This window comes from Telopea speciosissima, chromosome 8 (genome assembly GCF_018873765.1).
Source record: "Telopea speciosissima isolate NSW1024214 ecotype Mountain lineage chromosome 8, Tspe_v1, whole genome shotgun sequence".
Classification (NCBI taxonomy): Eukaryota; Viridiplantae; Streptophyta; class Magnoliopsida; order Proteales; family Proteaceae; genus Telopea; species Telopea speciosissima.
Window position 1 is genome coordinate 1,105,422 of NC_057923.1, and position 24,425 is coordinate 1,129,846.

General features: G+C 38.2%; 1 protein-coding gene across 1 annotated transcript in view; it reads right to left on the reverse strand.

Annotated features, from left to right (window-relative positions):
* The window catches only part of LOC122670738 (OVARIAN TUMOR DOMAIN-containing deubiquitinating enzyme 12-like), a 35,283-nt gene extending 11,088 nt beyond the window's left edge, over positions 1-24,195 (reverse strand). The window contains exons 1-5 of the mRNA XM_043867714.1: positions 24,090-24,195; positions 15,667-15,749; positions 4,030-4,084; positions 3,854-3,928; positions 1,283-1,356 (exon numbers count right to left, since the gene is read on the reverse strand). Coding sequence (XP_043723649.1) covers positions 1,283-1,356; positions 3,854-3,928; positions 4,030-4,084; positions 15,667-15,749; positions 24,090-24,173 — 371 coding nt within the window. The 5' untranslated portion in view covers positions 24,174-24,195. The remainder of the gene's footprint in view (positions 1-1,282; positions 1,357-3,853; positions 3,929-4,029; positions 4,085-15,666; positions 15,750-24,089) is intronic.
* Between the last annotated feature and the right edge of the window lie 230 nt (positions 24,196-24,425).

Here is a 24,425-nt window from a genome sequence, read left to right on the forward strand (position 1 = left end):
AGGTTTTGGACTTAAACTAAGGTGGGTCAATACAAATTTCAGGTTAACTTAAAAAAAAAAATCACAATTAATTTGGGGAAAGATAATTAAACTCAAAGAGTTCAATCAATTGGATAATAGAACTTGAAATTGGTTCAAAGATGTGATTTACAATAAATTAGGTACAGCTGAATCTAAACAATCACCAAAACAGTAGGGTACAGGTAGAATTTTAGTTAATAAAGCTTAGTTTTTAAAGCTTTAATGGCTGAATCAGTTAGGACTGAACTTAAAGAAGAAATTAGGGAAGAAGAGGATGGATACAGCAGTATTTGATTAACTTACTCAAATTCTGCAATAAGAATTAGTAGATGGCAGTTTGCTTCTAAGTTTCCAAGGTCTCTAATGGATATCTTCAAGCTCCCAAGCCAATACCAAGATGAAAGGCTCCAAGGTGATTCTTTTTTTTCCTTCTTTTCCTTCTCTTTCTCCCACTTTCCTTTCTTCTTCTCTAAGGTACCAAGGCTGAAACGATTTCCCTTTAGTTTAGATATGTGAATAGTGAATTTGGAAATAAGTTCTATATATATAGTGCTTAAGTTAAGGGGCTGTTTGTTTAGCTAAGTTAAAAATCAGATTCTAAAAAAGATTCTTAAAACAGATTTTAATTAGGATTTCGTACCTATTTCATTATTCTAATTATATAATGATATCATAAGACATCAGGGACAATCCGAACACGGGTAAATATTAGGAATTGGATTTTCCACTGGGGATGTAGGTCCCACAGAGGCAAATTGACCAAAATACCCCTCTAAGTCTAATTGGTTGAACATAACACTTTAAAAATACATTTAAATTATACTTACATTGAGTTTAATTAAGGGAGAGGTCCTGCAGCCTGTCTAGCCAGCAGACCCGACACAGGTAGCTTTGATGCGGGGTCCCACAAGGTAAAAATTACTATTATGCCCCTAATACACTAATTAATTAGAAATACAACATATATACATATAAAATGGAATTCTTACCTGGGATTCGGCCTAAGACAGAGAGAGGCTCCGCAGGCCATCAAACCAGAATGCAAGCACAGGAAAAAGATGTGAAGCTGCCCATAGCTTGAGGTTAGCATGGGAAATATTGAACCAAAACCTGAAATCACTCAGGTTCCAAAAGTTCAAATTTTTTTTTTTTGCAGGTTTTCACATTATGAAGTTATAACTACTCAATCATATAACAAATGCATCAAAGATGTACGGCCTTAATGCATAAATTGATCGAAGTAATAGCTATTAGTTCTTACTTTGCCATTTTCTTGTAATAGTGTTTGTACTTCATGGGGACATAGCCTTCATACAAAGAACGGTTGTCTTTAAGCTGGAACAGGAAAATTTATTGAAAAGAAATTCAGATATTAAAATGCAATTTCAATAAATTTCCCTAAAACTTCACTGGAAATTTCTGTTTTTAAAGGGGTAAGCAAACAACTGCAAACAACTATTAGACTAAATTTTGGATGGTTGGAGTTAAAAACAACTGGAAATTTAGTACAAGTGCTCAATGACAAGGTTTCTAATTTATAGTTTGTTGGTAATTTCAGTCCTCCAAAATATACAAATGTTAAACATAATAAAATTAAACATCATGGACAAAAAATAACACAAGGTATGTCTCCATCTGCCTAAACGCCATCTCCGTTCATTATTTTATTTAAAGGAGAATGTTCTCTGTGCTGCAGCGCAGGCTGCGCCCAGGCACATGGGCCTGCCACTCAGGAGGGCAGAGTGGTCATTGCGCCCACCCCCATGTGCCTAGGAGCAGCCTGCGCTGCTGCACAGAGAACAGCGCCCCTTTATTTAATATGCAAAATCCTTTATCAGCTGATAATTCTTTTGTCCTATTAATTATATTTCTATCATATGTAACCACAATAAATCAAATAGACGTGCATGTGCTCAAAATTACATGTTAATTAATTTATCCAAAACTTTTTAGTGTTTATGTTAACTGAACCAGTACTCCCACTTAAACAATCATATGTAAATACACTTGCATATGTATTACATTAGCCATTTGCATTTTTACTGAATTACCTGAAATACTGAAATGCTTATTCACAATTATTATATTTTTAATATTTGTAATAACAATATATTTCATCAAACGTATCTATAAATAGGATAACAAGTAACATTCCATCTTCTAATTTCATTTTATTATTGCCGTAGCAAATGATCAATTCATTCTAAAACTTAGCTCCTATTCATGAAAATTTAAATGGAACATCTAGACACAACAATTCCCTCTCTGATTATATTTCTCAGTTTTTTCTTGAAAATATAATTCAACAATTTCAACCATAATTTGCAAACAGAGCCAATATACCACCAAAATATCAGCAAAATTATGTAATCTTATGAATATTTCTTAAAGATATAATGGAACACCCCCCCCCCTTCAAAAGTGAAATTCCAGCCCACATTTACAATATTGCAATCAAATTCTTAACATGTTGAAAGAAGATTTAATTTAGGAGTAGACTAGATTCTTGTTATGACTACAGCTCTAAAGACTTATCCAACTACTTGGGGTTGATTTAGAGACCCCTTCCACCATTTCACACTAAGCCGGTAACTGAGAGTGGCAGCCTGTAATCAATTTGGTGAGTACGGCAGATTGCTTTCTGTTTTTATAATAAAGACTATCTTGCTTGGGGAAGCTCTTTCACTCCTAGAAGCCTATAAAGATGGATCCGCGCCTTTATGCCAGCGGGACAGATCGCATACACTTTGATGTATGGTACTATGTGAGGAAAAGTATGTGAACCTTGTTACCATACCAATCAATAGGCTGTCGACAACCCACTAGGTTTCGCAATGGTAATGTTTGATCAAAGGTCCCATCATGAGGTATACGTCAAAGAATCGACATAAACCATTCATGATAGGGAAGCAAGCTACCTTTGTTTAATATGGTTGCCAATTGCGAATACCCTCCTTTTATCACCTCCCTCAGATAAGACCATGTTTTCTACTAACAGATAAACACAAAAATTTTCCCACCATTTTAGTGCGAATCATTTATTGCCATCCCTTGTCCTTTTGACAGCTCTAATATGCACCATATCCTTCCTTTTGAGTGTAAATTTGTTAATTCTCATCACACAAGGCAAACTATCTGAACTGGCTCCCCTTGTCACAGACTACTGTGTTCCCTCAGAATCCACTTTTGTTTATAATCCCATAGTTTTTAAGTCATCACAGACATTGAACAACACCTCATCACACCTACACTCATATATGTATTAATTTACTAAATCCATGTGAAATTAGAAGAAGACAAAGTAACCCATTCCATTGGAAATACCAAAAAGCTTTAAAATTCAGAAAATAAAAAAAGAATACCCACTTCTCCACATTTTCAATTCATGGAATATGGACAAGTTTATGGAAATCAAACCCATAGAGTTCTTTGAAATTTTAAATAGGCAAACCTTACAACCCCCACTTTAAAGCTTAGATGATAAACTTGAAGAGGACTATTTTTTTTTTTTAAATTGAACCAAGAACCAACATCATAACCAAATGTTTCGGAATTTAGGAATCGATACAATGTGAACTTCCTCAAGTGATATTATCTTCTTAAATATCTTTCCTTCTATTAGTTTGGACTTTGGACCAGGTTTTTCAGTTTTTAGGAAGGCAATTTTACACGTTGCTCAAATACAAACTCGGGAAAAGCAGCCATCCACTGGAGCTATTTAAAATGTGAAATGCTGATCAAAAGTCCCATTTCACTGTCATAGAAGACCAAAGAAAAAAAATCTAGAGGAATACGTTATCAGCATCAAGCAGAAGAAAAAGAAACAAACTACCTGCTTTATAACCTCTTTCCGAACATACTTGTGATGCTCAGGAGACTTGTACATTTGATCCGAAAGTGCACGGAACTAAAAAATTAGGAAAGCAATAAATTGTCTATAAAATACAACAAATTAATAAATGCAGTGTATGCCACAAACTGACTTCAGTTAGTTGCAAGCATTCGGACCTGACAATTTCCATCCCCTGAGACCTTCACTTCACACAAGCCATAAACATGCAACCTAGTAGAGAGTGTGAAGAAAAAATATCACTTAGCATAATAGCATGACACCAATGACAGAGAACCAAGGGAGAAAAAACATAACTGCACCTTCTGCAACCAATAAGGATTTCTACATGCACAACACAAATGCAGGAGGTGCACCATCTTTACTTAAGATGTTGTCATCTATGCATTAAAGATGCAAGAAAAGTTCTGTGCAACCATTAATTTAGACACTGTAGACCAGGCAACATTTTGTTATAGGTTCAAAGTTTATGAAAAATTGAGTCGCTATAACCACAAACTAGTTGATAAAAAATCCTCCCCATTTTCCTTCAAATAATCTTATTTCTTCAACAATATTTTTCTAACCATCATATGCTCAAAGAAACAATAAAATTCTATTTTATACACGTTTGGGTTCACTTTGCTTGAAATTTTTGAGACTGAGAATTGTAATATTGATCCCAGAACCCCAATAGCAGGCATCTGGCCCCATAATATAAATATTGCAACATCCATGCACAACTCTGGTGGGTACAAAAGTTAAGGGTGGAGGATGGGTTTTGAAATTAATGCATACCTTAAAGCAGTCAAGGTTCCACCCCTCCCCCCCCCCCCCCAACACTCCATGATTCTTCCACACTAACAATGCAGTGAAAATCTTAAAAGGATTCAAATTTAAAATTTAGCATATTGACAACTTATACTCAATAATGGGGTCCACTATCCATTTAAATGACTAAAGGTGCAATCAAAATCATAGAGGTCACCAAGGCTTCTACAGATGCTAACTAACTCAACTACAAGGCATACCCCTCTTTCAAGAAAGCTTTCAACAAGTCCAAGATGGCATAAATCTGATTTATATTGAAGGAGTTATGTACCAATCAAACTAAATTTGGTGTGCCGCGAATGCTGTCTAAATCGCTCTGAATGAAAATATTTTTTTGGACATCGAAACAAATGAATATTTTACCGCACTTTTGGTTTTTAGCAATGTTTTACCATATTAAGATTTATGAAATTTTTAGATTTGAGAAAAACCCCAGCATTAGAAAGTTGAAAATTGCACCTACCGTCGAAAATTCAGTTTTTGTTCTTGAACTGGGGGGTTGACTTTTTTCCTTTTGGAATTTAATTTTTTAACTATTTGTTGGAATATGTAATCCAGAATACCGTGGGGGTATTCTGGTCGTTTTGGGGTTAGTTTATTTATTATGTTATTAGGTACAGTCGGCAATGTGGGTTTTACTCCCACATCGCCTAGTTTAGTCTATGTGTAATTTCCCCTCTATTATAAATTGAGGGGCTTACCTATCAATTAATTAATTCAAGTATTTTACAATTTCCATCCTCTCTTCTCTCTTTTCTTATCTCTAGAGTTACTGGTTACAGGTCCTAGGTATTCTACATGGTATTAGAGCTGTTGTAACCAGTGATTGATTCTCTCCAAGATTTACAGTTTTGAGAGTCGTTTCAAGGTTCTCCGATGTATGGAGAAACCCTAGTTCATAGAAAGAAAAGAAGAACTAGGGTTTCCTACTTGTTTCATCCTTTTAATTTTATTTATTTGGAAATCGTGTGGTTATACATTGAAGGCTTGCGGTTTCATTCTGAAAAATTTTCTCGTTATGCTTCGTTTTTTCATTCAATGACGGTTGGAGATAGACGAGTTCTTGCCTTAAGGGTTTCTCTCGATTTGATGTCGCTAGTAGAATGGGTTCCACTCGATTTCCACCGCATGTTGAAGTATTTCCGTTGTACAACTGCCGGAGGAAGAAGACTATATACTGCTTCACCGTGCCTTTTTTGTCTTCCTGTCTCTCGATTATGAGAAGAGGGTTTCTGCTGGCTCTGCTAGTTTTCTTCCACTGAATCGAAGGTCTCACTTAATCGAATGGGGATTATGTGTGCTATCTAGTTGTGGAGAGGGAGTCGATGGCCATTGCAGAAAACTTCCTTCCCTCCTGCAATTTTGTGTGGTTGTTCTCTCCCAAAGGGCGACTGAAACTCTAGAATCTTGGCTCCTGTTGATGCTCCTACAGTGAGAATCGAAACCAAATCAGGTCTGGTTCTCAGATTATCGCCCCAACTTGTTTCAGCCACACTTTGTCGGCATAACACCTAAAATCAGGGACTGTCCTTGGGGGATCTTGAGAGGCCTATGTGTTACAAAGCCTTGCCTGAAATTTAGGATCAAACAGATCAAAGGTGAGGAAATTTTCTTCTTCGAAGTCAAGTCTGGTTTCGTTTCTGGTTTCGGATGTGGCCAAAGGTTGAAGGTGACTATGCTTCCTTCTCTCACAGTAGAAGAGGCCTGAAGATTACGAAGTATTTCCCAATATTTCAGGTTGAAAAAGCCCTATTTGTTGCGATATTCCCTTCGAACCAGGTCTGGTTCCGTGACTTTCTCCACCTTTGTTTGTGTCGTGAGGTTGAAGAAGACCTTCTGCCCACGATATCTCTTCATCTTGGTTAGCTTTATTTTGGATTTCCATTCATACCCCTTTGTTTCACGTGAAGACAACTACTCCAATAGTACCCTATGTCATCATTACTTTATCTAGTTTCATATATTACCCCTCCTTTCTCTGTTTATTCCACTTAAGCCATTCTCCAAATTTTCATGTCATCATGTGCCATCATTACCTTATTTGAGTTTCCAGCTTTGCCCTTACTTTGTGAACTTATTTGCTCCTTGACCCTATGGCCTTTTTTGTTTCTTTCAAAGGAATCCTATACTGTTCCCCATATTTACCAGAATGCCATCCCTTTTTCAACTTTGTGTTATTTACAGTTCTACCATTCCCCTATTTGACTACCCAATTGACCCTTGAAAATTCTGATTTATTACTAGTTTGCCCTTTGGCTTGGATTGTATTTAAAAGTGGATTTTCACCAAATTACAGCCATGCCATCCTTTTTTTCCAACACCATTCCCTTTCAATAATTCTTATTCCCTTCATATCCCATACCTTAGGCATATACCCATAACCACTTTGGACGATAATGGTATTCTCTAATTTGCCATTTCTTCCTTTTCCATTACCCTTAGCACCTCTTGGAAAATTCTGGAATATTATGTTTTTGCTCTATCTCTTACATCATCTCTGTTATGTCCATGTGTACTACACGTGAGGGGGGGATTATGTACAGTACATCTGCAGACATTGCAGAATGCAGAACTTGCAGGAACATCGATGCAAAACATAGAAGATCAGTTTTCTCCACCATTGTCATTGGGTATCCTTCGTTATTGGGTTGAGTTTGCCGTAAGGGGGAGATTGAAGTATTGAAGATATTTGGTTATTGCCTATCCGAGGACTTTCGTTGGGTTGATACGATATTTTTCATTTGCTCGATTCAGTTTGTTTTATTGCTACGCTTCTAGTTATTTCACTTTAAGATTCTAAGTTACTATGACAATCGAGATTCATCACTGGATAGCTATTGAAGATCGTTGAAAGCTACCTTTTTTGGAAGACATTCCAGTCCCGGTTTGCTGATCATGTCTGTCCAAGTTTTGAAGATCTATTTTTTCAAGTTCTTGAAGGTTTATTTGGGAGCTGCATTCATATGTCAAACTGGATTCTGCTGCAACTTAGTTTTTTCCCATTTTGTTCAAGTTGGGCATTAATACCTTGTATACGCCAACTTGAGGGGGAGTGTTAGTGTTATTAGGAGTTCTTTTTTCTTTAGTTCAAGTTGGATCTTCTTTCTTCTCTTATTTGTACGATCCAGCTTGAGGGGGAGTGTTGGAATATGTAATCCAGAATACCGTGGGCGTATTCTGGTCGTTTTGGGGTTAGTTTATTTATTATGTTATTAGGTACAGTCGGCAATGTGGGTTTTACTCCCACATCGCCTAGTTTAGTCTATTTGTAATTTCCCCTCTATTATAAATAGAGGGGCTTACCTATCAATTAATTAATTCAAGTATTTTACAATTTCCATCTTCTCTTCTCTCTTTTCTTATCTCTAGAGTTACTGGTTACAGGTCCTAGGTATTCTACACTATTTTTATTGGATTCAAATAGGGGGGTATTTGCTTATTTATGAATAATATCTTAATTAAATTACCATCTGAAATCTTGTAATTTTTTGCATCTTAAATTGGTTAATTGTTCTGATGTCCTATCTTTGAATCTTGATGGATTTCCAACGAAATATTTTGCTATATTGAATATTAGGGTGTTTACTGAATCTCCAATCGTCTGATCATTTTCTGTAATAGGTATTCCTTCTTCTGTTGTTTGGACTATATTCATAATTTCATCTTTCTGGTAGGTCGTTAGGACATAATCCCACCATCCTTTTAGTTGGCCAATGAATCCTGAAATTATTAGCAAAGCAACAGCTGGATCAAAAGTTTCTTTGATTCGGTAAGCATTACTGACCATTGTCATTTCTTGTAGTTTATTTATAAATAATATCTTAAGTAAATGAAATTGTATTTCATTTACTTAAATGATATTAGACATAAATAAGTGCCTATCCTAGTTTCTGGCATAAATAAGTGTTTTTATACCAAGGTTTGCCTAGATAGGTGTCTGTGTACCAAGATTTCCCACCGAGATCTCTCCCAGATCTCGAGATCTGGCACTCATATAAAGAAGTTTGGGTTGAGATCTCGATTGAGATATTGTAATTTTTAAACTCGGCGTACATCTCATCTCGACCATGGAAAAAACTGAGATCTCACGAGTTTTAGTTCCATGGTTGGGATAAGGTTGAGTTGTTGTTGTTGTTTCATAACTTACATAAGAAAATATGAAGCCAACATTGAGAGAGAAAGAGAGAAGGAGGAAACCAATCAAATTGAAACCATTTATGCACCAAACCATCATTTTCAGGGTAATGCTCTTTACCGTCTTCCCATTTGGATTACTAAAGCAAACCCATTTCAATACTAAAGCAAACCATGTCAAAAACATTAACAATCATATCATGAGATTTATATAAAGGAGAGAACTTCATAGTACTTTGAAACGAATAGAGTCTTAAGACATCTCTATATGCAACTATGGACGAAAGTAGTAAGTTACAATTTTGGGAACACTTTGATGTATTAGTGCAAGATATTAGTCAAGGAGAAAAGATTATTACAGGGGGTTATGTAGGGAGAGATCGTAGAGGCTATGAAAATGTGTATGGCGATTATGGATTTGTCGAGAGGAATGAGGAGGTATCTAAGTTTGAATTTTGCGGTTGCTTATGACCTATCCATTGTAAATACCTACTTCGAAAAGAGAGAGGAGCATTTAATCACCTACAAAAGTGGACATCATAATAGCCAAATAGATTTCTTCCTAACTAGAGGGTCTGACAGATTGCTTTGTAAGGACTGTAAAGTTATCCAGGGGAGAACCTAACCACTCAACATAGATTGGTGGTCATGGATATTGTTGGAATATGTAATCCAGAATACCGTGGGGGTATTCTGGTCCTTTTGGGGTTAGTTTATTTATTATGTTATTAGGTACAGTCGGCTATGTGGGTTTTAGTCCCACATCGCCTAGTTTAGTCTCTTTGTATTTTCCCCTCTATTATAAATAGAGGGGCTTACCTATCAATGAAACAACACATTATTTTCTCTCATTCTCTCTTTCTAACCCACGATTCTACCAACATGGCATCAGAGCAGGTCTGATCTAGGTTAGAAAGAAAGAAAAACCCCTCTTTTTCTTCAATCGACTTCTTCCTCTTTTCTCTCTCTCGGTTTCTCCTTCTTCTGGTTTTTAGGCTCTTTTTTCTTGTAAGAGGGCAGCACTAATGAGGAAAACCTAAACCAATGATTTAGTTGCTGCCCTCCCACAACCAACCTATCATTGAAGGCGCAACCAATTTTTTTCTCGATTTGCCGTTGATCGAGGGGCTGGAGTTCAGGATTTGCCCTATTTTTGCTCGGTTTCTCTTTTCTTGTCGTGAGGAAGATCTCTAATTTCTCTTTCAGAGCTATCATTCTATTGTTGCTGTCGTTTGCTGGAATCGATTGAAGGTGTTGCTCTCAATTTGATTTTGAAGAACCCATAAATTTGGCCTTGCTGCAATCTATTTGCTGACGACAGTATCAATTTGCCATTACCGTTGCTATGATGGTTTTCTGAGTTTTTTTTCGTGGGAACCGTATTGCTGCTGGGCTCACTTTTTATTTGGGTCTGAAAATCTGTTCTACCCACGGTTCCTTTGGTTGTATCAATTGGGGAATTTTTCTGGTTTCGATTACTTCATCATACTCTGTTTCAGATCTGGCTCTTGAGCCACCGCCAGTATCGTTACTTGTTTTTTGTTGATGGGTTTTCCGCCTTGGTGAGGAGTCGAAAGGTTGAAGAATCTGATGATTGATATTTTGAATCGATGCTGATTTGCTGAAGATGAAGTCGATGCAATGTCTTTGCTCTTTGTTGCTCAAGTCTATGCTTTTGCCGCTGTCGATTCTTCGAATCCACCTCCTTTCCGCCTCTGGCTGCTGCTGCTATGGTTCTGGTATTAACTGGATCGAAGGATTGGTCGATGGCTGCATCGATTTTGCCCAAAATTTTGAATCAGTTCTGTCCAGCAACTGGGAGATTGTAGATTGGAGTTTCTACTGGTTCTTCCTTTTTGAAGATCGATCAAGTCTCTTCTTCTTTTGGAAATCACAACTTGGTTCTTTTGAATGGCCATGAAGTTGCTGCTTTGTTCTTCGAATCTCAGGTTTCCTTTTCTGCTGGATTTGCTGGTTCTGTTGAGTTGTAAGGAAGAAGATAGCATCCTTCATCAACGGGTCCTTGGTTACCGCCTCCTCTCTCTGGTTCTCGGTTGCACCTTTGCAATAGCTGTGGTTTTCTTCTCGTTGCGTGAAGGTCTCAAACTCCCTGGTTTTTGCTCCAGATGGTTTCGTGAGGAAGAAGACTTCCTCTACAAATTGGTATAAAACGACAAGTGCTTTGGTTCCTTTTCATATTCCTTTGTCCTTTGTTTCATTATTTCAGTTTTCCATTTATACCCCTCCTATTAGCACTAAGTCCCCCATGTCCTTATTTTACTTCTCATTCCAAGATTACCCTTTTGCCTTAGGTGATATTTGTAGTTAGATTTCATCTAAATTACAGCTATGCCATCCCTTATTCAACTTTATGCTATTTGCAATTCTGCCATTCCCCTATTTGACTACCCAATTGAACCTTGCAAATTCTGATTTATTACCAGTTTGCCCTTTGGCTTGGATTGTATTTAAAAATGGATTTCCACCAAATTACAGCCGTGCCATCCTTTTTTCCCAACACCGTTCCCTTTCAATAATTCTAATTCCCTTCATATCCCATACTTTTGGTATTTACCCATAACACCTTTGGAAGCTTTTGGTAAATTACAATTTTGCCATTCCTTCATTTTACTTACCCGTAGCACCTCTTGGAAAATTCTGGAATATTATGTTCTTGCCCTATCTCTTACATCATCTCTATTATGTCCACGTGTACTACACGTGAGGGGTAGTACACGTGAGGGGGGGATTATGTACAATACACCTGCAGACATTGCAGAATGCAAAACTTGCAAGAACATTGGTGCAGAACATAGAAGATCAGTTTTCTCTACCATTGCCATTGGGTATCCTTCGTTATTGGGTTGAGTTTGCCGTAAGGGGGAGATTGAAGTATTGAAGATATTTGGTTGTTGCCTATTTGAGGACTTTCAGTTGGGTTGATACAGTATTTTTTCCGCTGCTTGATTCAGTTTGTTTTCGCTGCTTGCTGCTCTAGTTATTTCACTTCAAGATTCTAAGTCACTATGACAATCTGAGATTCATCACTGGATAGCTATTGAAGATTGTTGAAAGCTGCCTTTGTTAGAAGACATTCCAGTCCCAGTTTGCTGATCATGTCTGTCCAAGTTTTGAAGATCTATTTTTTCAAGTTCTTGAAGGTTTATTTGGGAGCTGCATTCATATGTCAAGCTGGATTCTACTACAACTTTTTTTTTTTCCATTTTGTTCAAGTTGGGCATTAGTACCTTGTATGCGCCAACTTGAGGGGGAGTGCTAGCATTAGTAGGAGTTCTTTTTTCTTTAGTTCAAGCTGGATCTTCTTTCTTTACTTATTTGTATAATCCAGCTTGAGGGGGAGTGTTGGAATATGTAATCCAGAATACCATGGGGGTATTTTGGTCCTTTTGGGGTTAGTTTATTTATTATGTTATTAGGTACAGTCGGCTATGTGGGTTTTAGTCCCACATCGCCTAGTTTAGTCTCTTTGTATTTTCCCCTCTATTATAAATAGAGGGGCTTACCTATCAATGAACAACACATTATTTTCTCTCATTCTCTCTTTCTAACCCACGATTCTACCAACAGATATGTGCCTCATCACGCAGGATCGTAACATAGGGGAGCCTATCTGCCCTAAGGTAAGGTGGTGAAACCTGAAAGGAGACTCCTTGAAGTCATTTACTGACAAAGTGGTCAAACATGGAAAGTGGGACTTGGAGGGAGATACTAATTTGATGTGGAACGAGATGTCTACGTGTATTAAGAAGATGGCTAAAGAGGTCCTAAGGGAATCGAAAGGAAAACGTCATTACCCTAGGGAGACTTGGTGGTAAGATGATGAGATCTAAGCAACCATCAAGACTAAGAAAGCTTATTTCAAGGCATGGCAAAGGACTAAGTATGTACAAGACCTAAAAAGGTATAAATCTGCTAGAAATGAAGCTAAGAAGATTGTAGGGAATGCAAGGGCAAGGAAATATGAAGATTTCTATAACAACCTGAACACCAATGAAGGGGAAAAAGTTGTCTATAAGATAGCTAGAATGAGGGAACGGATGAGTAGAGATTTTGATCATGTCAGATGCAGTAAAAGTGATGATGGTAGAGTTCCTAGTAAGGGATGAGGACATCAAGGGGAGATGGAGTGGTTATTTCAACTGCCTACTTAATGAAACCAATCCGAGGTATAGTGGAACAAAAGAAGGCACTAAACATCTTGACACCTATCGGAGCTATATACGTAAAATTAGGGTTTCTGAAGTAAAAGAAGCACTAAAAAGGACGAGAATAGCGAAGGAAGGCTCCAGGCCTAGATGGGGTCCAAATAGAAGTGTGGAAGAGTTTAGGGATCTGTGGCTTATCTTGGTTAACTAAGTTGTTTAATAAGATTATCTGCACCAAGAGAATACCAGATGAATAAAGGAGAAGCATTGTGGTCCCAATTTACAAAAAGAAAATTGATATCCAAAGTTACAACAATTATAGAGGCATAAAACTAATGAGTCATACTATGAAATTATGGGAGAGGGTTATTGAAACACAGCTGAGAAAAGAGACCACTCTTTCAAAGAACCAATTTGGTATTATGCCAAGAAGATCCACAACATAAGCTATCTATCTACTTAGGAGACTCATGGAAAAATTTAGAGAGAGTATGAAGGATCTCCATAAGGAAAGAGCCTCTCTGCAAAAAGCATGGGTAAGGCTGCGTACATTATGACCCCTCCCAAACCCTGCAATGGCAGGATCCTCATGCACTGTGTATGCCCTTTAAGAAGGATCTTTATATGGTCTTTATTGACCTTGAAAATGCTTATGACAGAGTTCCTAGAGATTTAATCCGGCATGTGCTAGGGAGGAGAAATGTGAAAATAACAATCCCCATCTCGAAATATTTTAAAAACATACTAAACAGAAAGGGAACCTTAAAGTTTCTATCTCTGGGTCGACTAGTCAACTTCTAAACGACAAGTCTTTCGGAATTGGAGAGAGAAAAGAGGTATCGAAGGATGAATTAGGATCGGTGGAATTCCAGAGCACTCGTATTCATTGAATTTGATTTGCGACGCCAGTGGAACGATCAAAGCACCCCCCACCACCAGGGCCGTATCACTACGTAACGGCAGTGTTTGGTCCGTTATAGGTACGACCTGTAGGGTACAATTGATGTGTCGGGATGGAAGGATCTCTATATGGTTTTTATTGACCTTGAAAATGCTTATGACAGAGTTCCTAGAGATTTAATCCGGCAGGTGCCAGGGAAGAGAAATGTTTCAAGTAAATATGCAGACATACCGACATAATAAAAGATATGTATGATGGTGTGGTGACTAGTGTAAGAACCGTGGGGAGTCAAGGTAGTGAATTCCCAATTACAGTTGGGTTACATCAAGGATCAACTTTAAGCCCTTATCTATTTGCGCTTATCATGGATGAGTTAACCAGAGACATCCTAGAAGAGGTTCCTTGGTGCATGCCTTTTTCCGATGACATTGTTTTGGTGGATGAGACAAAGGCTGAGATTAATGCCAAACATGAGTTATGGAGATCAACCTTAGAATCAAAGGTCTTAAGATAAGTAGAATGAAGACGAAATATATGGTATGTAACTTTAGAACTCAAGGATAGAGATTGAGGGGTAGAAGTTAATGAGACTAAGATTCCGCAAAGTAGCCATTTTAGGTATCTAGGATCAATCATCAATATGGAAGGTGGTATAGAAGATGATGTCTCACAAAAGGATTAAAGTAGGGTAGATGAAGTGGAGAGGGGCATCCAGAGTGTTATGTGATCGACGGATTCCTTTAAAGCTTAAAGGAAAGTTTTACAGGACAGTCATAAAACCGGCTATGATGTATGGCGCAAAGTGTTGGGCAGTGCAATTAAGAAGTGGCATATAGGTAAGGTAAGCATAGCGGAGATGAGGACGTTGAGATGGAGGAGTGGCAAAACCAGGAAGGAAAAAGTAAGGAATGATGAACTGGGGCGACTTGATTCAGATCCTAGTACTAAATCTCGGCGAAATTTCGTGAATTTTGGCCAGGCCGAGACGAGATGCTATGTCGAAATGAAAAAATGCAATATTTCGGAAATTTTGATCACTTCGTTTGGGAAATTTTCGATTTAATAAATGCACCTTTTCGTTGAAATTTCAGTTATTTCGGTCATTTCGTCTCGGTACTTCGGCATTTTGCATCCCGAAATGGCCAAGCAAAACTCATAAGAAAAGAAAAAAGTTTCGGGGAAATTTTATCGAAAATTCGGTATCTCGAAAATTTCGGTTTGGCCGAAATGGCCTTTCGAGACGAGATTTAGTACTATGATTCAGATTGAAGGTACTGAAAGAGCTAGTGGCAGGCCTAAAATGACCCTTAGGAGAAGTGGTGAGGAAAGACATGTATAGTTTAGGTCTTGTCTCTAGTATGACGTCGAATAGAGCTGATTAGAGGGCAAGGATCCATGTGGCCGACCTCGGTTAGTTAGTATAAGTCTGATTTGTAGTTGTGGTTGTGTTTCTTTTCTTTAACCTCTTTAACATTTTGTCTTCGCAAGGATCCGTGTAACCGACCCCATTTAGTTGGGATAAGGCTGAGATTTTGTTGTTGTTGGCTTTTCTCCTAAACACTACAAGAAGGTTTCAAACTTAACATCTGAGTTTATAGTTTTTTTCTCACTAGTTTACTATTTTATTTTCTTTTTCTTTCACCTTTTCCTTGATTTGTTCAAGCATTCACGAGAAAAAAAGAGAGGGAAGAGGGGGGGGGGGATGTTCCGTGAGTTCCTAAAATTTTTCTCTAATAAGAAATTTTATGGAAAGATATCTGTTGACTACTAAGTAAACAACATACCTGTGGAGCAGCCGTTGGTGATCCAAGCCGGCCTCACTTACATCCGAAATGTAAGAATTTATCCATGGAACACGCTGAAATTTCTGAAAGTCAGCTAGAAAAAGATTCAAGGAAATTCGTATCTTTGTTGGAGAATAGAAATTGAATCAGTCAAAAGAAACTTCAAGAGCACTCTGAGACTTTTCATTCAAGTACCAAATGAACAACAAAAAAGCCCATGAAGGCATGGGACCTTCTCAGAATAACTACATTGCCAACTTCAGCATTTTGATGTGTGCTATTATCAGTGATTGGGTTCCAAATTCCTTAACTATTTCAGGAGTCGGGTCCTGTGGGTTTGTTCAACATCTTATTGATGCAGATTCTTCATCAAATAGGGCTTGTTTCACTGGGAATAAGTGTAGGGTTGGGATATATATATGTTGGGCCTTTGTTCCCAAGGGTCTTCTATGTATTAGGCCACTTTAGTGGGCCTGAAATAGGGGTATATAGGTTGCATACGGGATTAGCCCAATACTTAGTTTTTATTTTGTGTTTTTAATTGAACCGGTTTAAATTGGTTGCATCCAATTGGTTCAATTGGTCTAATTTAAGTGAAGTGATCCTATTGGCTAAGAGGTTCTTATATCCTATTGGCTACTAGGGAATCTTCTTTATTTTAAGTAGTTTAAGTTGTTTTAAGTCATTAGGACTCTATTTTGAGTCTGTTTGAGTTTCCTAGTTAGTTTAAGTTGCCTAATAGGTTAGGGATAAGTTAGGCCATTCCTTTTTAGTGTCTAAGTCTATTTTTGAGTCTTCTATATAAGTTTGTAAGGGAGGCCAGCATTGAAGACGAATTTGATTAATGAAAAAGCTTTTGTTTGTTGCCATAGCTGCTGCTCTGCTCTGTTGAGTGAACCTTGTGAGTAATATCAAGGCTACCTTGTGGGTAATATCAAGGTGAAGGGATTGGTGGACTCCGATCGACTCCTTGCATCTTGTAGATCGGGAGGTCCTTCTTCTAGTTCTTCAAAGCTGCTACCATTGAAGATTTAATCTTTCAAGTAAGTAGTTTATTAATTCAGCATTTAACCTTCTTCTTCTAATCCTCTAACCTAAGCTCCATCTACTCCTATTATCACCCCTTCCATTAATCCATAGATCCATTAGAACCCCAAAACCCTAAATCCAATTCTGCCCTAAATTGCAGAATTTTGTAACTCATCCAAACCCTAACTTCTTTATATCAAAATAATCCCCTAGACCTGCCCATTAATACCCTATAAACCTCTTTCCTAAAATCTGCCCCTAAACCCTAGATCTTACAAACAGTCCATTTTCATAAGGCATCCTACCCAAAACCCTAGAATTCCAACCTCAACCAAATTTGATCCAACTTATACCATTAGACTCATAAAATTCTGCACATCATTACCAAATAAAACCCTAAGTCGAAACCCTAACCATAACCCTAATTCTGCCCTAATTAGCCTAAGCTGTCCCAATCGGCCAGCCTTGTTAAGAGATCCTATTACCCTGGTTCCTAGTGGGATTACTCCTACCTAGGACTACATTAAATTGGTATCAGAGCGATGGTGGAGGGAAGCTCCAACCAAGCCTCGAAAGACCCACCTCCCTTCGTTTTCAAGACCCAAGTTCGTCTACCCAATGGGAGCACAGCCATCTTAGTTGTTGATGAGAGGAGACGTAACAACATTATTTCACAATCCGTGGTGGATATGTTGTCCCAATCAGGAGAGATTTGCATCGAGCCTACAGGTAAAGTCTGTGTTGAATTTGGGTGTTCTTCATATCATGATGGTGCTTGGTGTAAGCCGGTACCATCTCCAAGGAGCTTTATTGCAGTAGGTTGCAATTGGTTGGATGAGCGCCAAGGTTGGATTGAACCGGAAAACAACTTGTGTGTCGTACCTGATCGATAGCGTCTATACCATTTGTTTACTCTAAAAGGATTACAACCAAAGGTGACCACATCGACTGTACAGCCACAAGGACTGCCGAACATGTCAACTCAAATGCAAGTGACATCGACTGTGTTTGAAGTTTCACCTATGACAGATGCACCAACAAAAGATTCTACTAAAGCGGTTTGTGTTGAAGAGATTCAAAAACCTATAGCGAAAGAAATTCAAGAAGACCAAGCTACACCAGTAGTTGAGATCATGGTTAAGAAGCTCGGCCATCAAATTGATGTGGAGGTCCAACACACAATGGTAGAAGAAACTACTGAAGAGGGCAAAGTAGACAAGGCTGAGGGCATGGAAGATGAAGTGGTGATTGACAACACTCCACAAGAAATCATCGACATCCAAGTTGTTGTTCTTGAAGAGGTCGAGCACATAGAGTTTGTTATGCCACTATGGTTCTTTGAAGAGAACGCTCCACGCATTGAAGACTTTATCCCCAATGTTCCCGCTTCACCGAAATTCTGTTTGGGGATGGTCAAAGCTGCTGATCACATGTTGATTCCCCCTCATCACTACAAAATTCGAGGACGAATTTTTTCAAGTTGGGGAGAGTTGATGCAGATTCATCATCAAATAGGGCTTGTTTCATTGGGAATAAGTGTAGGGTTGGGATATATATATGTTGGGCCTTTGTTCCCAAGGGTCTTCTATGTATTAGGCCACTTTAGTGGGCCTGAAATAGGGGTATATAGGTTGCATACGGGATTAGCCCAATACTTAGTTTTTATTTTGTGTTTTTAATTGAACCGGTTTAAATTGGTTGCATCCAATTGGTTCAATTGGTCTAATTTAAGTGAAGTGATCCTATTGGCTAAGAGGTTCTTATATCCTATTGGCTACTAGGGAATCTTCTTTATTTTAAGTAGTTTAAGTTGTTTTAAGTCATTAGGACTCTATTTTGAGTCTATTTGAGTTTCCTAGTTAGTTTAAGTTGCCTAATAGGTTAGGGATAAGTTAGGCCATTCCTTTTTAGTGTCTAAGTCTATTTTTGAGTCTTCTATATAAGTTTGTAAGGGAGGCCAGCATTGAAGACGAATTTGATTAATGAAAAAGCTTTTGTTTGTTGCCATAGTCTTTGCTCTGCTCGTTGAGTGAACCTTGTGAGTAATATCAAGGCTACCTTGTGGGTAATATCAAGGTGAAGGGATTGGTGGACTCCGATCGACTCCTTGCATCTTGTAGATCGGGAGGTCCTTCTTCTAGTTCTTCAAAGCTGCTACCATTGAAGATTTAATCTTTCAAGTAAGTAGTTTATTAATTCAGCATTTAACCTTCTTCTTCTAATCCTCTAACCTAAGCTCCATCTACTCCTATTATCACCCCTTCCATTAATCCATAGATCCATTAGAACCCCAAAACCCTAAATCCAATTCTGCCCTAAATTGCAGAATTTTGTAACTCATCCAAACCCTAACTTCTTTATACCAAAATAATCCCCTAGACCTGCCCATTAATACCCTATAAACCTCTTTCCTAAAATCTGCCCCTAAACCCTAGATCTTACAAACAGTCCATTTTCATAAGGCATCCTACCCAAAACCCTAGAATTCCAACCTCAACCAAATTTGATCCAACTTATACCATTAGACTCATAAAATTCTGCACATCATTAACAAATAAAACCCTAAGTCGAAACCCTAACCATAACCCTAATTCTGCCCTAATTAGCCTAAGCTGTCCCAATCGGCCAGCCTTGTTAAGAGATCCTATTACCCTGGTTCCTAGTGGGATTACTCCTACCTAGGACTACATTAAATTGGTATCAGAGCTATGGTGGAGGGAAGCTCCAACCAAGCCTCGAAAGACCCACCTCCCTTCGTTTTCAAGACCCAAGTTCGTCTACCCAATAGGAGCACAGCCATCTTAGTTGTTGATGAGAGGAGACGTAACAACATTATTTCACAATCCGTGGTGGATATGTTGTCCCAATCAGGAGAGATTTGCATCGAGCCTACAGGTAAAGTCTGTGTTGAATTTGGGTGTTCTTCATATCATGATGGTGCTTGGTGTAAGCCGGTACCATCTCCAAGGAGCTTTATTGCAGTAGGTTGCAATTGGTTGGATGAGCGCCAAGGATGGATTGAACCGGAAAACAACTTGTGTGTCTACCGATCGATAGCGTCTATACCATTTGTTTACTCTAAAAGGATTACAACCAAAGGTGACCACATCGATCGACAGCCACAAGGATGCCGAACATGTCAACTCAAATGCAAGTGACATCGATTGTGTTTGAAGTTTCACCTATGCAGATGCACCAACAAAAGATTCTACTAAAGCGGTTTGTGTTGAAGAGATTCAAAAACCTATAGCGAAAGAAATTCAAGAAGACCAAGCTACACCAGTAGTTGAGATCATGGTTAAGAAGCTCGGCCATCAAATTGATGTGGAGGTCCAACACACAATGGTAGAAGAAACTACTGAAGAGGGCAAAGTAGACAAGGCTGAGGGCATGGAAGATGAAGTGGTGATTGACAACACTCCACAAGAAATCATCGACATCCAAGTTGTTGTTCTTGAAGAGGTCGAGCACATAGAGTTTGTTATGCCACTATGGTTCTTTGAAGAGAACGCTCCACGCATTGAAGACTTTATCCCCAATGTTCCCGCTTCACCGAAATTTCGTTTGGGGATGGTCAAAGTCCGATCACATGTTGATTCCCCTCATCACTACAAAATTCGAGGACGAATTTTTTCAAGTTGGGGAGAGTTGATGCAGATTCATCATCAAATAGGGCTTGTTTCATTGGGAATAAGTGTAGGGTTGGGATATATATATGTTGGGCCTTTGTTCCCAAGGGTCTTCTATGTATTAGGCCACTTTAGTGGGCCTGAAATAGGGGTATATAGGTTGCATACGGGATTAGCCCAATACTTAGTTTTTATTTTGTGTTTTTAATTGAACCGGTTTAAATTGGTTGCATCCAATTGGTTCAATTGGTCTAATTTAAGTGAAGTGATCCTATTGGCTAAGAGGTTCTTATATCCTATTGGCTACTAGGGAATCTTCTTTATTTTAAGTAGTTTAAGTTGTTTTAAGTCATTAGGACTCTATTTTGAGTCTGTTTGAGTTTCCTAGTTAGTTTAAGTTGCCTAATAGGTTAGGGATAAGTTAGGCCATTCCTTTTTAGTGTCTAAGTCTATTTTTGAGTCTTCTATATAAGTTTGTAAGGGAGGCCACATTGAAGACGAATTTGATTAATGAAAAAGCTTTTGTTTGTTGCCATAGCTGCTTTGCTCTGTTGAGTGAACCTTGTGAGTAATATCAAGGCTACCTTGTGGGTAATATCAAGGTGAAGGGATTGGTGGACTCCGATCGACTCCTTGCATCTTGTAGATCGGGAGGTCCTTCTTCTAGTTCTTCAAAGCTGCTACCATTGAAGATTTAATCTTTCAAGTAAGTAGTTTATTAATTCAGCATTTAACCTTCTTCTTCTAATCCTCTAACCTAAGCTCCATCTACTCCTATTATCACCCCTTCCATTAATCCATAGATCCATTAGAACCCCAAAACCCTAAATCCAATTCTGCCCTAAATTGCAGAATTTTGTAACTCATCCAAACCCTAACTTCTTTATACCAAAATAATCCCCTAGACCTGCCCATTAATACCCTATAAACCTCTTTCCTAAAATCTGCCCCTAAACCCTAGATCTTACAAACAGTCCATTTTCATAAGGCATCCTACCCAAAACCCTAGAATTCCAACCTCAACCAAATTTGATCCAACTTATACCATTAGACTCATAAAATTCTGCACATCATTAACAAATAAAACCCTAAGTCGAAACCCTAACCATAACCCTAATTCTGCCCTAATTAGCCTAAGCTGTCCCAATCGGCCAGCCTTGTTAAGAGATCCTATTACCCTGGTTCCTAGTGGGATTACTCCTACCTAGGACTACATTACTTATGGTTGAGAATCTAGTCCTTAATGGTATTTATTTTCATGGCCATGCATGCAGCACTAAATGGCTCATGATTGAAGGTTAATCAGTAGAAATTTGGATCCTTTCTTTTAGGTCAAGGTGGCCCATGAAGTCTTTCTCATCTAATTAGACAGATCCACACTCTTGTTTGCTTGGTGACATGCCATCTGAGTGGACATGCTGGTCCAGGAATTCTTTTTCTATATGACTTCACAAGGAGTAAAGTCTTTGATTAATCTAAGGATCATCTCACTAGCTTGACTAATTCTCACAGCATATTCATTTTGGTATGTGTTAGGGCCACTAACTCCCTTCATTCAGGATTGAACTTTGATCCCAAACCCAGCAGCTCCTGTTTGATTTACAAGCTTTTCTATTTTTCAGTAAAGGTAACATATATATATATATATATATGGAAAATCTTGTTGTAACCTTACTTTTTTGCTCCTTGTCTTATTCCCAAAAGTTATTTAATGTAGGGATAATCTGGATAATCTAGTCATTTCACATGGACAGTGACATCTTTTGAAAATGACATAATGATAAATCACTTTCAACTTATTTTGAAAACCTTTTGTTACCCATTACTAAAGTAACTTTTGGGAATAAGACAAGGGGCAAAAAAGTAAGGTTACAACTTCTTAGTTCACCTACTTGGTGACAACAATATATATATATATCCCTTAATACCTACTCACAATAAATTGAGTATGCAAACCATTAAAAATGACTAAAATTAATGTCTTACTTGATGATTGCCAATGAGGTCAAACTAGTCTACATTCTAGCGAACTTAAAGTTACAAAAGAGGGGAGGGGCATTGTTCATCTATATCTATCCCAATGAGCCATCTATCAAATCGTTGCACTGTATATCTGAAGGTAAAAGACCATAAACAAACACAAAAAAGTTCAGTAACTCACATACCACTAATCTTTGAAATTAGTTGGCAATTGGACATTGGCAATTGCCATGTGATTATTACAGTAAGAATCCATCTTCATATTTCTATGTATAATTGATTAAAAAAAGGAAGGCAGCTCAAGGACATACCATTGCCAAGAGGAGCTGAAGAGAACACAAAACAGGTAAATCTAGAAATTTTGAAATTTTGAACTTATAATTTGTTACAACAGTTGTCTTTTTCCCATGAACGAGTTAATTTGGAAAATATGTAACCTTTTTTATTCATTTTAAGAACCCAACCATAGTTATTATGGGGGCTATGCGACACTTGGCACTGGGAGCCCACTTGGACGCCTAGGCTTCGCTTAGGCAGGCAAGGCAGGCACATTATTTTAGGGGTATTAGAGGTGAATAGTTTGAGAAATGTGGGCATTAATGTATTACAATAAATACATTTCTTATGTATCACAAAACAGTAAAAGCAAAAATCATCACTTATATGTGATTATAAGATCCGATTTTATTTTTTTTTGAGATTTGGGAGTCAGGACAAAAGGCTCCAGCAACATACAATGGTGAAGCTCTGGCATTGATTTGCAGCAGTGAGGCTCCTGCATCGACCAGGTAGGTAGCTCTACCTCCTCTTCCTTCTTATTCTTTTTCTCCCTGCTTCTTTTTCTTCCTCCAAAATCTCTGTTTCCTCTTCTCCTCCCTGTTTCTTCTTCCTCCATCTCATCTTCCTTCTTCTTCCTCCTTCACCTCCTCCTCCTCCTCCTCATCCGCCTCCCATTCCTTCTTCTTCCTACACATCCTCTACCCTCTTCTCCTTCATTCTTCTCCCTCTTCCTCTTCCTCTACTACTGCTGTGGCGATGGTGGTGGCAGTGGCAGGAGGCAACTGCTCCTCCTCCTCCTCCTCCTTCCTAATTTCGACTTCCCCTTATTTATCCCCTTTTCCTCCCTCTTTCCCCCACTCACACACCGCTTTCCTCCTTTTCCCCTACACTTTTTCCCTGTTTCCCTTCCATCTGAGCACCTTGACCAGCTTGGCGATGGGTTGCCTCGGGACTCGAAAAATCCCTTGCCGCCCAAGCGCCGCTTAGGCAACAACCTAACAACTATAAACCCAATACAAACTTTTTGTCTCAAATACTTTCATCTGTGAGAGAACGCAGTTGCATTCTTCTCAAGTGATAAGTCAGAAAAAGAGAAGAATATGTAAATAATTTTATCAATCACCATAATAAAATGAACATTATGGATGGATCTGAAATTTATGGAAGCATTAAAGGTAAGTATAGTAAGAAAGAATAAAATATGGATGGTGGAATATACAGATGATGGTGGTATAAGGAAGAGTATGTATGTTCAGAAGCCAATCAGCCATTACAAAGCAAATAGGAGCCAAGAGAAATCAAAAGTGCCTTCTAACTTCAAATATGGATGTGTGCTGACCAAAATCTCCTCAAACATATTTTCTAATGATAATCAACAGTCGACGAGACAGTGACACAAGTAGTTTCAACAGAATCTGAAGAAAAAGTATCCTAAATTTAAAGAAGAAGACAGATCAAAATCCAAAATGTGAAAATTTGGACATCAAGAATGACAAGCTAACTCACAGGAATAAGTGCAGGGTTAGAAAGGCGTCTAGTAACTGCACCATCTAATTTAGCATATTCTTCTGAAAGTACAACAGCAATCATCCTGTCGTCCTCAACATCATCAGTTGACCAGCATACTTAAGAATCTGTGGGAGTCAATAGACCAACACTGATTGAAACATCGGCACATATCCAAAACCTAGGTTTAAAATAATTTCTTCCTACTAAAGAATAACATGATGAGTCGATTACCTACAAGGAGAGAAATGGAAAATATCAGGATACCCAAAAAAACATGTGATCAACCATATCTGTCCCTTCATGCCTTGTCCATACAAAAAGAGATCAAATCGA